At 40.6% G+C, this 16,237-nt stretch overlaps 1 protein-coding gene across 15 annotated transcripts in view; it reads left to right on the forward strand.

The window, feature by feature from the left end:
- MYBPC1 (myosin binding protein C1) overlaps positions 1-16,237 on the forward strand; it is a 93,036-nt gene that overhangs the window by 252 nt on the left and 76,547 nt on the right. For all 15 annotated transcript variants that reach the window (XM_073213704.1, XM_073213697.1, XM_073213700.1 and 12 more), the window contains exon 2: positions 15,683-15,736. In XM_073213704.1, the coding sequence (XP_073069805.1) occupies positions 15,683-15,736 (54 nt within the window). The remainder of the gene's footprint in view (positions 1-15,682; positions 15,737-16,237) is intronic.

Raw genomic sequence — 16,237 nt, forward strand, 5'->3', positions numbered from 1 at the left:
CTATCAAATCATAAAATCACTGTGATTTTAGGAAAAGATCCTGTAGAGGAAACAGACCAGAGGAGAAATATAGGAAGAGTATATTCCTATATTCCAACTGAAAAATATCTGATAATGATGGTTTATGAAGGTATATTGACTAAAAATGATCAAATTATAATGTCATTTAATTGAAAGGGTTGTTTAAGGCTGTTGATTGCTCATGATGAGCAGCAGATTGCATTTTCAAGTGTGTTTTCTTAGGTTCAGTCACAAATTGTTCACCATATATTTGCAATTTGTTGGGGGTGGGAGAGGCTTGAATATTAAATGGGTAATAAATCTGATCATGATTTCAAAAGGAATTTGTGACAATATTTCCAGATTTGCTTTTTTTTTTCACAAGAAGACATTTAAAATAAGCAGATGCAGGAACTTCTTGTTTTTATAACAGTGTTTTTGAAGCTTTATTAGTTATTACATTAAATTCTTGCATAGAAAAAGAATCACACTCCAGTAAGAGAGAATATCTTTGAATGTCACTGGTAGATTGTGTTCTTTAATGAGGTTATGAGGAGTAGATAATTTCATACTATGTAGCCTTTTAAAAATAATTAAACTGAAGATATGAAAACGTTCTTCATTAGAAGAACTGCTTCGAAGCTCCAATAGTTTCTCCTTTCTCTGAAAAATCATATCAAAAAATTATTAATTAATAAGAAATAAATTGGAATTAGAAACTACTAGAACGACTAATGAAAAACACAAGTTAACACAAGTTTCCTGAGTTTCATTTCTGGTGAGAGTATCTTTTTAAAATATTATTTTATTCATGTGAGTCTTCCTTAGTGCTGAGTGACTATTTTTGACTTGTGCAAATAAAAGCAAAAAAAAAAAAGATTAGCAGGCAACAGACTAGTATTTAGTGTTTACATTTTTAATTATTAAAACTGCTTTCAACTATTATTTTGAAGTATCTTGAAAAAGATGCTAGATGTTGAACCCAAAGATGAAATGCTGCATATTATCAAAAGTCGTTGAAATGTATTTTCTTTATGTAATTAAGTAACCAGTGTTGACAGGCTGTGGTGATCAGTTTACAGGCTGGCTTTACTTAGTGGTAGAAGGCATTGATGGATGAGGTCTTCCACCCAAAATAACCACACCAAATGCATGCATTAATACAGGAACTTAATCCTGACTACCAGGCAGCGAGTCCAACCCTGCTAAAGTGTCTTATTTGTAATGCAAATGATTTACATGTGTATTAAGTGTCCTTTTTATTTGATCTGCCACTTGACTAGCCTCTTCAAGGCTTATTTGGATGAAACGCATTCTATGTTTCCTGATTGAGGACAGAATGTTGTTGTAATTCTGCTGCCTGTACTGGATGAATTTGCATCTGTTGTTTTAAACTCGATTTAAAAATGACAAGAAAGCTGAGAAACTAATAAATCAGATGGCAGACTGTAGAGCCTATAAAATGAATTCAGTTATTCTGATTGCTAGATGTGATAGCTCTCTTCTCTGACAAACCAATCTGCTCCATTCTACTTTTAGAGGCAATGAAATTTTAGACCTACAAAGAGGAAAATAGGAGGAAAATATCTTTAACTTCAGCAGCCTTCATTCCAAAATATGTATTTTTTTCTTTTGAATAAATCAACACAGACACCAAAGTCCCCATCATCTCCTTTTGCTATAAAAGCACTGTTGATACTCTCTGAAGGCATCCTGACACCCAGCACAGTAATTTTATACTCAGATTATTTGATTAGTTTTAATTTGCATAGTGGGGAGTGGGGATAAAATGAGAGTTACTGATATTTTTTAAATCCTTTGAGGAAGTCCAAAGACATTTTGTTTCCTTATTCAGCAGAACTGATTCTTAAAGGAACTGCACCTGGAAAAGTTTTCCGGGTGACCCCACTGCATTTTAATATTGTTAACATCAGAAGCATAAGGGGTGTGGCCATTCCAAAACTATTCTGGTCTTGCACCTTCTCCTGATTGATTTTATTCTCACTGGGGTTGGTTTTGTCCCATATAAGCATCCCTTTAAAGATAGCCACCACATTAATTTCTCAGTCATTCTGAACTATCTTCAGAGAGAACAGGTCCCTCCAGCTCCCACAGATCTTATTACTCTCTTCTCCAGCTGGAAAAGCCATGCCCAAGAAGGACATGGCCACCAGCTGTGATGGTGGAGAGGCTGCATGGACTGGTTTGGCCCTTCTGGGACCTGGCAACTCTTCAAAAGACACTGGGTTTTCAGCACCTGGAGGTGTGCAAGATCTCTCAACTGTCCCCCAGTCCACAGTGACCTAGTTCTGGGAGCTTCACGTTAGGTCTTGGGGGAGCTGGATCTTCTAAGGAAAAGGAGCAGGAAGGACAGGTATAACTTTGGACCTCCAGGAGGAAATCTAGTGGAAGTAATTACTCAACAGGCCTCATTTAGGCCTTTGATAATATTCTGGCTGCCTCAATAACCCCTTTGGGAGGAAGAAAACATGATTTTTAGGGAGTAACCACTCCCACTCGCCCTCTTTTCCACCTCATCAGTTGTGTATTTATTCTTTGGAGAACTACATTACTTGTACTGTCAGTTCCAGATAAAAGACCTATATTATACTTTGGATTCACGCAGAACCTAAAGCCTAGTAAAACTGAGTTATTCTAATCAAACAGAGCGGATGTGGAAGGAAGTTACAGATGTGTGGGAATCTCCCAGACTGCTTTGCTGATGCATTCATTTATGTAACAACTCTTAATTGAGCACTTACTGTGACCTGGCATTTCAGAGACCTCTACAACATGATCTCTGTGCTAAAAGCCCTCATGGTTAAGTGTCTCTGGATTCTGTGTAAATAAATCCCCTTTCACTGGGAATTTCTCTTTTCTTGTCAGGAAGTAATTTTATCAACATGAAATTAGAAAACTGCAACAGCTTTTCTTCTGTGGTAGAATCTCTCATGGTTTAAAAATACTATGAATGGCTCCTAAACCCATAAAGATGATTTCCTCAGAATTTTATCTCTGCAATATGTGATGATTAAAACATTAAAGCCTGTTTCTTTATCATACTTAGACATTTGTTAACTAGAAATATTTTCATCTAAAACACTGAGTTGAGGCCTTAACAAGAATTTCAGTTTTTGTTAGGTGCTGAAATGCCTTGAGCAATGCTGAGAGGCCCTATTATATTTCATATGCTTTACTTGTAGGAAAAGGCGGAAGTTCCTCCTTGGTCCTTGGGTGCCAGTCATGAAACCTTGGGAGAGATGCTATAGTTTTCTCATCTTCCACATAAGACCTCTTCTTAAAAACTCAAACATATAACAAAATAGAGGTCCTTATACAACCATAATTTTAAGGGGCCATTCTACTAACCTCAGGAATCAAAAGTATGGTATTGTTGCTGCAGATTCTTTTGCTATAATCACATACAAGATCTATTTAATCTATGTTGGCCTTTTTCACTAGGAATAGGTGGAAATATGGTGATGGTGAATAATTTGTCTTCAGTCCATAATTTTTCCTTCTTTGTAACTTTCTTTCTTGATCCGTAGTGATTTCTTCACATGTGGAAGTTCTGCTAAGCCCAACAGCTATCTGAATCTAGAGCAGGATTCATCACCTTTGCCTGATTCTCGGCATTGCTCAAGGCTTGGTCGTCATCAGAAAGGGTGTCCTGCTGATGGAATACCTCCCTCTCATATTTACTCCCTGACCTTCAGTTTCCACCTGCGTGAGACTGGATGGCCTATTTCAAACACCAACATAAGTTTGTGTTTGGCAAAGTCATCATATATAGAATATCACCTTTCCCTGAAATTGAGGGAAAGTTCATTTGTAGGAACTAAGGGAAAGAACAGAGGAGAGAGGAGCTAGTGTATCAAGGGCAATTATGTTCCTCCAAACTTTGAGTAGTTCATTCAGGCCAAGCTAAAGATGTGGATGAGAAATAAAGGAGACATATGAATGAATGCCACAGTATTTTTTCCCTTTAAAAATATGTTTGCCATGCTGTACTGGAGATGTATGGTATAGATTTGAGCTCTCTGGTGGAACAATGAATACTCTGGGGCAAATGCGGACTAGAGGGGCTTAAAGCTTGGCAAAATTATTCTTTTTCAGTAGCCTGAGTTTATGACTGTCTGACTGCACCTGTTAGGAAGATAAATAAAGGACTGGCCAATTCTTTCCTCTCAAGCGTCCTAAATATATCACTTTGAAAAACTTTGCAAACACAAGTTCTATCCTTGCTTCTCATCCAATCTGAAGCAGTCCCCCTGAGCCTTTTGGAGAGCTGTGAGGTCAGGGGCAAGGTAGCTCCTGAGATGAACACAGGTACAGTCAGGCTCTGTGTCAGGTCGGAGGGACGAAAGAGAAGAAGGGAATCACAATCCTTGGTTCTCTGAGTGGCTCCCTTTATTTTGAACATGAGAAATGGCTTTGAGACATTTATATTTTAGGTCCCTTATGGACACATAATTCAGTTTCCTTATTTATAGCAACATGAATGTTGGAATAAACTACCCAGGCTGATGTTGCTTTTAAGAAATGCTTGGGCACAAAAATGGTCTTTTTAAAAACTTGAGCCAATAGGAAACAATGTTTTTGCAACATGTTTGTAAACAAATGCATCTGTCTTTTAAATTTTAGAGATTTGTGGGATGAGGCTCCTGGGAAGGAAATGAGTGCTTTTGTTTTTACAGCCCTAGAAAGCATTTCTGGTATTTTTCCTTACATTTCTTCTGACTGTTTCAAAATGTATTCATAGGCACTTTTTGGACACACAGAGAATTTTTATTATTGTTAATAATTACTATTTTTATCTGCACTCCTTAATTAGTCTTTGAAACCTATATTAAGAGACACAAAATACTCTGGATAGTCCATGACTTCTGTGGTAATTCTAGACCTCCTCTCTAGACATACTTGGGTGTGTTAGATAATAAGGAACAGCATTAAAGCTCATTCAATCAAAAATGAGCAGAAAAATATTTTAATTTCATGTGTGTAACTGAGAGGATGTGGTCATGTCTTCTTTGTTCTTATTCCTTCTCAATTCTTGATGAGAACAGATGTCTTTTCTGGAGTCCATGGTTGGTCCAAGAGTATTACACCCTAGGGAAACCCAATAAAAAAGTAGACAGGTAGTTACTGAATTGCAGTGTTTTGAGGTAGGGTAATCATGAAGTAGCTATTGTTTACTCAAGAGCAGTGCCCTAAAATTTGAAAGCATAGTGATTAGGAATATGAAACTATGAAAGAAAAGGAAAGACTTTATCACTTCATTTCCTACATGTATGCAAACTGTCTCCTAACCAGGGAGAACAGGGCTCCTATCCCCACAGTCAGATAGCCCCAAAATACCAAAAATAGCAAAATGACAATATTGTCTGCTCTGTTCTGCATGGATAGGCCCAGTTTTAATTAACAAAGAGTACATTTATTTTGGACAGCCACACAGATAGGCAACAAGCCAAATTTCAGGGCGTTCCTATTCCTGGGGCAGATTATTTATGGACTTTCCATTCTTATATTATGGGTAATGTAATATTTATGCATTTCCAGGGCAAAATTTTAGATTCCATCAAATAAGGGCATGAAGTGGTTGATTTGGCAAAGAAAGAGATCAGGATCTTTTAACCACATGCTTCTTTGTCTCAATGTTCAGAAAAAGCTAACTGTAATCTTACTTTCATTGTCTTTCAAGTCTGAAATCCACTTTTCTTTGACCCTTTTTAGTCCCTTAGGAACCTTCTTATGGGCCAATTCGGCACATCAATACAACACCCAAAATTATGTTTATTAATATGTCAGATGTTAGAGCTTATGATTTTGTTTTACTCATCTTTTGACTTGTACTTTAGATATTTACAAGAACCTAGAGCTAATGTATTTTCTTTTTCTCCAAAATTATCCAATTCTTCATCTCCATAGTTTCAAATCTCTCTTTAAATTCCAAGAATTCCTTGTTTACATCAAATAATAGATTTTGCCTTCTATGCAATTCTATATGTCTTGGAACAGAATGTTCTACTTACAACTAAAAATTCATCTATTTGTATATTCATCTACATTTTAATTTCTCATTGTTTTAGTTAGACGTCATTAGAATTGCTCTGCATATAATATGTATTTTGACTTTTTCTTTATGCATATTAAGTAATACTCATTATTAAACATGGTGACATAAACAAAGTATACTATTCATGCAACATTCTAGACAGTTCACATAACAGATGTGCCATGAACTAAGTTAGTTATGCCTCAATTTCCTCCTCTATAAAATGTGAAGAATAATAATAGTGCCTAACCTATTTGGTCTTTGCAAGAATGAAATGAGATTATTAAGGTAAAATGCTCAAAAGAGAACTTAGCACATCCTAACTCAAATATCTCCCTTCTAAAGCAGCAAACTCAGAAACATTGTCTGGCATATGATGTTAACTGCCTCACATTTAATATAAACTTTGAGGGCATTTCCACCAACATGTAACAACTACTGTAAGGTCCATAACCGTGGCTCACCTCCTCACCTTCTGTTAGTATTTATAATACATTCCAAACAGCTGCTGTGGTTACCACCGCCATTACTGCCACCACCATGCATATTTACTTTTTTTTTTTACTTGCAGTGAAACATCTTAGCTTTCACCCACAGAAGTGCAGATCAAATAAGAGGCTTGTACTCCAGAGCAGTGTTGTGTTCCCTCTGGAATGTGTCATGTCCATCTGGGCGTCTCCAGCTGTTAGACAGTGATAACCAGTTGTTTCTTCCCTGTTGCCTTGTGGGAGCATGGCCTTTCCCACGTAGATGAAAGAGTCCCCTGCACACTGAACATGTAACTGTATCTGCCACCGAAGGTTATGAAGCTTGGGTTTGTGGGAGTCTTCCTCAGGTCTAAGCATTTCAGAAATAAGCACATAAAGAACTCTCCATGACCACATATGGATATGGTGGGTGATTGATTGAGCCGGTTACCACTGCGGCATTTTATTTTTATGACCCCACCTGGCATCAGGCCTGTCCTTCCTCTATTTTTAAAAAGTCACCCAATATGAGGCCCAGCAATGCCCTGGGGCAGGCCTTTGAGGGATTTATCTGATAACCCTAATCACACATGAGTGATGTGGTTGTGGTGGGACAGACCCCAGGGAAAGACCAAATGAGAGACTAAAGGGGGAAATCCTTAACAATTCAAGTCACTTTTGCAATGACTTCCTTTGACTTGTGCTAAATTATTTTGATTCTTCAAGTTGAGGAAAACTTTTCCCACACCATCTGCCCCATCTATGCCACTCCAGCCCCCATTTGATTCTAACTTCGAAACAGAGTAAGAATAATGATGAAGAGGCCGTCACCAGATCTTAGCAAAATGTTTCATTTCATCCAGGCCCATGTTAACAGTGAGAAGCTATTTGTTGCTTGGTAATACTAACCATATTTTAATCCTCTTCCTGTGTGGAATAACATCTTGAAGTTGGAACATGCATAATTAGAAAGACATAAGAACAATTTGATTAGGACAGGGAAAAACCCCTGTAGATTCAGGGAAATTCCATCAAGCTGAATAAAGAGTCATTGAAAACTTACATACTTGATGCCCAATTAGACTTCCACTTATTCAGAACCTTACAATACAGTCTTTGGCAATATTTAGCAACAGTAAATGAGTGGATTAAATCAACTGACTCATTTAGATAGCTGGATCCTCTGGAAAAGGGGAGTTTATTTTGTTCTTGAACTTTATTATTTCAACCAATTTGCATAGAAAGATGCCCAAAATGTAATATATAACTCCTTGCTTTTAAAAACAAAGTATAGTGGATATAATTTAACTTTGTCTGAAACTGTAAGTATCAGTTACTGTGCCAGCTGATATCCTGAGAGCCCAAATTATTGACTTTTGTATTACATGGTATATTATTTGTATTTTGAAATTGTGTACCATTTTTCATGGCTTTCCTGTTTTATCCCTTGCAAGAAGGCTGTGGTCCTCTTTTCTTACTCTTGTCAGTCAGTATGTGAAACTGTCCCCCTCTCTTCCCTTCATCATTGGACCCCTAAGCAGGCCGTTAATCTGAGCAGCACGGCAATATGGAGTGTCCAGTAGGACACCGCAGCACCACATTTAAGGAGGCACTCACTCTCAGGGTCTTGCAAGTGCAGAGTCGGCCCCTGAGAGTAAGTGCCTCCTTAAATGTTGCTCCCTGGGCACCTGGCCTGCCTCCGCCAGTCCCAGTTCCCAGGCTTATTGAAGACCTAGGCAGGGGCTTCTCTTTTGAGTAAAGCACTTGAGTTCTTAAAGCGCAGGACTTGAGGAGCTTGAGACAAATCCATTTTGCTCTCCTGAGACGCTTTTAATTTGCTGGCCAGCAGCTGTTATGTGGATAAGTGAGTTTGTTAGCCAGCTGAATTCTGAACAGGGGAGGTGCTATTAAACACTATTGCTTTTTGTCTCTACTACAGTGAACATAGAAAAATAAGTTATTAAGCTGTCCAAATCAATTTATGGCTTTTATTTTTACTGTTTCCTTCATTGGGTTAATTAAAGCTACAGATTTTTTCCTAAATGAAGTGTACAAAATGAGGTGTGTTATTTTTTAAGTGCACACACACAAAGTAATTTTTAAAGATTTACCATAAATTCTATATGGTCTCAGACTTTTACCCTCAGATGTATTGGCACTCAATAGTTATTGAGAAAACTAAAATATGTTTGTTGATCCCCATTGTATCTATCAATATTTACTTCTTAGTAATTAAAATGGATAAATTTTAAAAACACAGGAATACCCAGCACACATTCTATTACCCAGAACATTAATGTCATAACCTATTATATATCTTCTGGAAAATTCCACTGAGTGAAAGACTGTGAGGCAAAAGGCAAAAAATGTCTTCATATTACTATGAAAGAAGCTTTGACTTCATGGACTCCCCAGAAGGGTCTCAGGGGCTCTTGGCTATCCCAGCTCATACTTGAAGAATCATTATTATAAATCAACAAAGTATTGCCTCTAAAATCTATGCAATTCCCTTAAATCCCAAGGTATAAAATATGTGGACCCATATCCTATAATGAATAGAACAGAGGGTAAATGAAGTATATATCAAACCTCGATCTTTGCTGCATAAGCAATATGGCCAGTACAAATGCACATTATTATGTTTGTTTATTGTTTTGGTGATTCATATAAGACTATGATTTGTGTAATCAAAACTTCTCAAAGCATTTTGAATGTCCCCATGCAAACAATATTTTATACTAAAGCACTTTCCATTGGACAGTTGTCTAGGCACACAGGGCCCGGGTTACAACATGTACACAGTGCCATGACCCCACCATCAACAGGGACACACCTGACAGTGTTTATTACATATGTAATAGTGGAAGGAAGATAACTTGCTATACCACCAAAAGTAGCAAGATGGGAGGTGGCCGATAGAGCCTTACTCACCAGGATGTTTACATATATAAAACATTTACATATTTTCTTTCAAGCATGAATGTGACTTTGAAAATAAGCAATGAGGATTAGGAATAATACACAATTTCTTCCTGCACCCCAAATGACCAAAGGATGATTTTAGCATATTTATTTTACCCAAAAAAGTGAGTGAAAGTCACAAAGACCTACAATTTCCAAACTTAATGGTAACAACTGTTTCTAGAGGTTCTTCCTGTCTTTTCTATGCCTATACAACATTCCAACATGATGTAATTAGGTTCTCTATGCTGTCAGAAAGCTCAATTAAATTGCACATGTGCACCCATAAAATATTTTTAAGTAGGACAAACAATGTATTGTTTGAGCCAGTGAACCCATGGGAAGAAAACTGGGATGTTTATATCATTTTGGTGTACAGACACACACACAGACAGGCAGGGTGACTCTTGAGAATTTTAATGACTCTTAAGACTTTTAAACACTCTTCATGACTCTTAAAACTTTACTGGCAATGGAAGCCTTGATCAATGAAAACAGAAACGGACTGCATTGGGGAGAGCCAAACCATTAATGGAGTGTCTGGGTTCCTGGGTCTTTCAGCAGAGCACAGAGGCCACATCTGGGCTGTGGCTACAGTAGCTGCCCCAGTGCCCGTCAGTTGCTGTGCAGGCCATGAGTGGCATACTGTGCTTTCTACAGTTGGTGGTCACAGGAAAAACCCACCACACATAGATCAAGCCCTCCGGAAGCATTTCAGTATTGCAGAGGGGAAGAAAGTCTCTATGTGAATTAGAGGATCAAAAAACAGCTGCTCTTGCCCAAGAAGGAAGGAGTTAGCTTTAGTTGATGGCTCAGCATCCAGCTGATTTTTATATTGTCCATGAAAATATTTCACTGAGCAATTTTTTTCCCAGAGTATCCAGGTTCCTTCTCTTTACTCAAAAGAAAATAAAAAGGAAGAAAGGAAGTTTAAAAACAGCAAATGTATGTATTCCTGCTGCTTTAGTTTATCCTGTCGGTATGTTTTCTAATTGAGACAATGGTCAAGGACGGAAGAGGGAGACAAAAAACCTACTTTATCCAGCTGGCAAAAGTCCCACAGAATTTTCCCTTTGGTTTTTGAATAAGCAGAAGCACAGCAGGAGCTCACCTCAATCAATACCTGTTTGCTCTCAATCTAAAGATTTAAAGAGCCTCCTAAGGCCAGGTGCCTCTTGGCAACTGCAACGTGGCCAAGCTAGTTGACAATAGAGTTGGGGTGGTTGACTGAGGGTTATGTACTATAAAATGCAGCCTGGACGGTGAAAGGGGGAAGTCCTTAAAAAGGTAAGGGGTGTATGAGCAGTGAGGGCCGACACTCTCTCGCCCTTGTAAGAAGTGATGGGGTTGGTTGAGTGCCTCAGAGCATTCTATTCAGCCAGTTGAAGGGTCAGCAGTGGGAGACATAGTGTTCTCTGTGGGTAGCACAGATGGAGAAAGCGGCCCTTGGAGTGCCAGGGGATGTGCTTGATTTCTTGGCAACAATGAGAAGGGGCTTTTGTGCTGGTAGGAGCAGTCTGCCAGTCAACTATATTTATGGAACACCTGCTGTGCAAAATTTGAAAAGGAGGAGGAGACAGGCCTTGTCCTCAAGAAGCTTATGATCAAAGAGATAGGAGAGATCCCCTTGTGCTGTAAGCCCTTTACTACTCACAGCCACATTTGTAATGAGAGAGGATTCGGTGAGATTCGGGGTATATTCCGAGGCTTCTTATTCAAACTGTGGGTCATGTATTGGCTGCGTCAGCATACCCTGGAGACTGTTAGAAATGCAGACTACTAAACGCCGTGACAGACCCCCACAATCAGAATCTGCACTTGGACAGACCTCTAGGTGATTTCTTTGCACACAGCAGTTTCGGACCGGAGGGCCTTCGGAGGTGGCTAGTCTCAAGGGTTTTGAGAGAGCAGAGCCACCCGGTTCGATGACTAAGTTCACAAAAAAGGACAGTTGGTTTAACAGTGAGCTTCTTAGAGCATCTATTTCCTCTCAGCCACTTGTAGAAACCTCTGCCCTTGTTAAATTCATGATGGGCACCCACTGAATTCTTGTGGGTGAGTGCATCTTTCCACTGCCCCTGTTCAGCCAGTACTGTGCAAATGGCTGTGGATGTATTATTGTTAGAGAGACAGCTAATGAATTTGGGGAATATGCAAATGATTTTTAGAGGCATGAGTGCAGCTGGGCATGACAGAACCTGTCTGTAGTTAAAGTAAGTGATGTATGAGCGGTTCCTTTAAGGGCAAAGGGGAGGTTTCCCGGCAATGTTTCATTTTCAGTCCAAGTCACGCGCTGTTTGTCCTACTCTGCTCCTGGTTCCCCATCTCTCCAGGCTTAGGACAGCTGGAATGCTCATTTCAAGTGCCGTGAACATTGCTGAGAAGTCATCTTCTTATCCTTTCTGTCCCACCAGGACCGACTGGTCGATCAAACTGTAATATCTGAAAACTTTATCAAGGTCAATTATTATTGCCATTTTACAGTAGGAGAGTGAGGGGCCTATATTCTCTTTTCCGTTCCCCAGATGCTTCCTCAGCCCCCACCCCAATTCCAAACATGTTCTAACAAGTTATAGCCCACAAAGCCAGAAATAAGGCAGATCCCCGGCAGGTGCACGTATGGGAAGGCCTGAGTGTCGTTCTCACAGGTGTGTCGGAGGACGACTACGGTAACAGCGACGACCACGGAAAGAGAGAGAAAACATGTAGTGTTTAACATGTTCCTGCCCTTGCAGGATCTCATTCATTCCTGCCAACAGCCCTTGAGACAGGTTCCGCTATTAATTCCATTGCCTAGATGAGAAAATGGAGGGATGTTCCACTCTTACAGAGAGGGTAGCATCCACATGAGGCTATGTGGTCATAACAATAGGACCAATCAATGCAGCGGGGTAAAAAGGCAATAAAATCTCTGAGAAGTCCGTCAGCTCACTTCTGCCTCCACAAGCTTGAACAGCTGAGACAGGGAAGTGCAGCCCCTTGCTGCAGAGCCCGGGACCTGAGTCCACAGTACCTCGGGTAGAGAGCCTGGCTCCACCCCTCACGGGCTGTGGGACTTCGCAAGGCTTCAATTCCCATCCGCAAAACGGGGATAAGGGCTGCACCAACGGCATAGCGCTTAAGGACTTAAAGGATACATTTATGCTAGGTCCCGCATGCAGTGGGTGCCAATGAGCGGTCATACTTTATTTATTTCTCCACTGGCTGTAAAGTAATAGGGTTTCTACGATTTTGAGAAGGAGAAGTTCTAACTCTGCCTATGTAGGCAGGCATGCATTTTCCTGCTTCCACGCCCTGCAATCATCCTAAAAATGCACTGGCATTAATATCCTGTAGTGTTTCTGTAGTTCTATTTGATACAGTTGGTTATGGATGACCAAAGTTCTGGGGATTTGCTGGAAGTTGAATTAAACCCTTTAAATTCTCATTTTGGTTTGATTTTGGTACTCTTATATAGAACATTGGAGCTACAGACTCAATGGGAATAGAAAATTCACATTCAGGACACATTTACCGTCTCAGTGTTCAAGATGATTCTCTTTTATGTATCTGATTAGAATTCACCATTGGCCTGACTTCCAAAACAAGATTTTAAGCCACCATGACTTTCCTTACAAAATGGGCCCTTGTCTACACAGATGATGAGGAAGCGCGGTCAGTTTTAGTTCATGCACCATCACCAAGGACTCCCTTCTGAATTCTTTTCTATCAGTTCACTATGCATTTCATGGGTTTTCAGCAATCAAATGGGGCACCAGGGAGATAGGGAAGGAATAAAGGATCTTCGTCTTGCTTAGTTGGAAGGGAAAAGAAACATACTGAAAAAACTGGAAAATAATTATTTAATAGAATATTACCATGTAGTCTAGAATACCAAGACAATAAGGGAGGAGAATAGAAGGGAATAATTAGCTCTGAGAATCTTAAGAGAAATGCCAGAAAGACCAAGATTGCCAAGAGGCAATAATGGCGATGGTTATTGCCGTGCATGTGCATAGGATTAGCACTCTAACAGGTCATTTATCTTATTATTCTGATTTCACAGAGGAGGACACCAGGCCTGGTAGGGATTAAGGAATTGCCCAATTACACAAGTGATAAGGCATAGAGTCAGGGTTCAAACCTAGGTCTGCTTGACACAATCACAGGTAGAAAAAAATACCTAAAGGTCTGTTGGGGAAAGATCATCACGCTTCTCAGCGGCAGAAAGGTCAGAAGGGGAAAAGAGAAGCCATCTCTAGTGCAGAGGGGCCCTAGGGTGCACTAAGAGGAGGGAGGAAGAGGACGCACCCGCCGGCAATGGCTTTGAAGTGAACCGAGAGTGCAGACTAACCACGGAGGCCACAGGGACCCACCCTCGCAGGGTGAAACACAGCTGTGGCTTAAGTAATCCCTGCAGCTGGGGAACAAGACTGGAGGGCAGAGAAACTTGTCTGCAGAGACAGCCAGGAAGAGGCCATCAGGCACTGGGTGACAAAGGCCCTGTCCAAAGGATAGTGTGTCAAAGAAACTGGCTTCACACTCTCTGTATTCTGATATCTGTGTGCTGCAACAAGACCCCAAAGCCAGTAGGTCAACACTGCAGGTCCATTTCTGCACTCAGATCTCTGAAAATAAAATGCTTTGACCAAGGGTTTCGTCTTCTCATGGACACTGGCACTACAGATCTTTTCCATGACATGGCAGAGAAACTAAGGCACTTCCCTCAACGCCATCTTTGGGGGACTCATTCTCTCACTGTATCTTCAAGCCCCATCACAGCCAACCACGTTATATTCTGCCAGTCTGTAAGGTTATGTTTTTTCTCCTTTGGTCATACATATTTTTTCTTCCTCATTAGTAAACAGTAGTTTACAGCCATGTGAATGAAAATAGCTGTTTTTTCTTAAACCATGAATTGGAATTTACACCCAGCACAAAAAATTAGTGATGAAAGAAAACATTGCTACATCCTGGCAGCCCTGTGCCCCTCCTTCCTTGCTTTCTGTTACGCTGCAGTCACTTCCTTCTTCTGTGCCCATTCCAGCCTGCCTAGACTGAAATAGGATACTTGGTGTGCACATAAAGATGACTGTTGGGCTAAACTGCTTATTTAGGTACTGTCTTCTTTGCTTGGAAAGGGCCACTTGTGAAAAATATGTGGAAAACCCTAGAACCAGACAAACAGAAAACTCCTGGGGTGCCCCAATGTGCCTGTAATACAAAAACTTTTCTTCAGGACTGATGTATCAAGCAGAAAATAATTTTAAAAGAGATCACCTTCATTAGCTGCCTCTTTCTTCCTTGGAGTGGGAGCGGCTGGTTCACACACACATCACAAATTCCCAGTCGTGGGCACCCATGGGAATCAGCAGGGGCAATTCTATGCCCCTGGGTCATTGGACGTGCCGTTAGCTGCTTGGACATAGTATATTCTCTAAGAGAAGTTCCTTTAACAGACTTCACTGCCAGACTGCTCTGTAATTCTGGATATCCAAAGCCAGGTATTAACCCTCAAAACCAGAGCTCTGAAAATCTTGGATAAGTGTAGATGGAAATCTACTCCAAGCATGTGAACTTCCAGAAACAACTGGAAGATGGGCTGATTCGGCTTCTCCGTGAACAGTGGTTTGCCTTCTAATAAAAGGAAACACTGCAAAGCCAGAGGACTTTTATCTCATCATCATTCAGAAAGTCTGTCTCATGAGGGCAAGATGATGTCAAGATGCTGTGGCATCCTTTCATTCCAGGGAAAGTGGAGTCTCATTTATTGAGCACTGACTTGACCTTAGGTTGTATGGGGTGTGAGCACCTGGACTCTAAGGGACATGCATGCCACTCACTGTGTCTTACTTCATCCTCACAGCAACCTATGCATATAAAATAGCTGTCACTGTGTCCATTTTTCCAGAGAAGGGAAACAACCTGAGTGCCTTAATTGCCCTGCCTGCTGCCTAAGTGGCAAGTCACTTAGGTTCCCATTTCACCTGTGCTCTGTCCACACCTACACTATGCCGCCTCCTGGAAATCTATGTAATACCATCTAGATCATCATCTCACACCAGACACCAAAAGGCACTGTGTCTTGGGCCTCTTGATGCCACAGGTTGATGATTTTCCTGCTCTGTCCCTCTTGTCGGCACAGGTGAGATGGCTTCCTGGCATTGAGTACAGCCTGGGACTGTGGGAGTAACTCTTCCATTACTCTTTTCATTTCTAGAAAATGAAGTGCCAGCCCCAGCTCCGGTCCCGGCCCCAGCCCCACATCCAGAAGGTGAGTAAAAACACTGCCTCACCTGTTTGGGCTGCAAATACAGAACACCCCTCCTGGCATGATTCAGCCTCAGCTGAAGCTGTGAGCTTTAACCTAACTCCTATAGAGAAGTTGGATGACCGCAGTTGTGATAGGTTTATAATAACAATAATAAAACATCGTATTTATATAACCCTCTCACATTAATCTGATTTGGATGGCACATCATACACTTATAAAACCCTTCAATTATGCTCAAGTTGTTATGCCCACTTCTTAGCACTGTGGAGGCTTGTCTCCAAGGGCCTGAGGGCTTTGCAGGGCTTTTCACACATAGCTAAAGGCAAACAAAGCCCACGTCTTTCTCGTGAGAGCAGGGAGCAGATCCCACCGCAGTCCTGGGATATGAGCAACTTGAACTATGTCACCATCAAACACCTCCAGGACCTCCTCTGCAAGAGTTCCCAGGAGGGTTTGGTGGCTCCCAAGGCTCAACAGGACCAGCCTGTTGTCCACCTTAGT

Source organism: Manis javanica, chromosome 10, assembly GCF_040802235.1.
Source record: "Manis javanica isolate MJ-LG chromosome 10, MJ_LKY, whole genome shotgun sequence".
In the NCBI taxonomy this organism is placed as follows: Eukaryota; Metazoa; Chordata; class Mammalia; order Pholidota; family Manidae; genus Manis; species Manis javanica.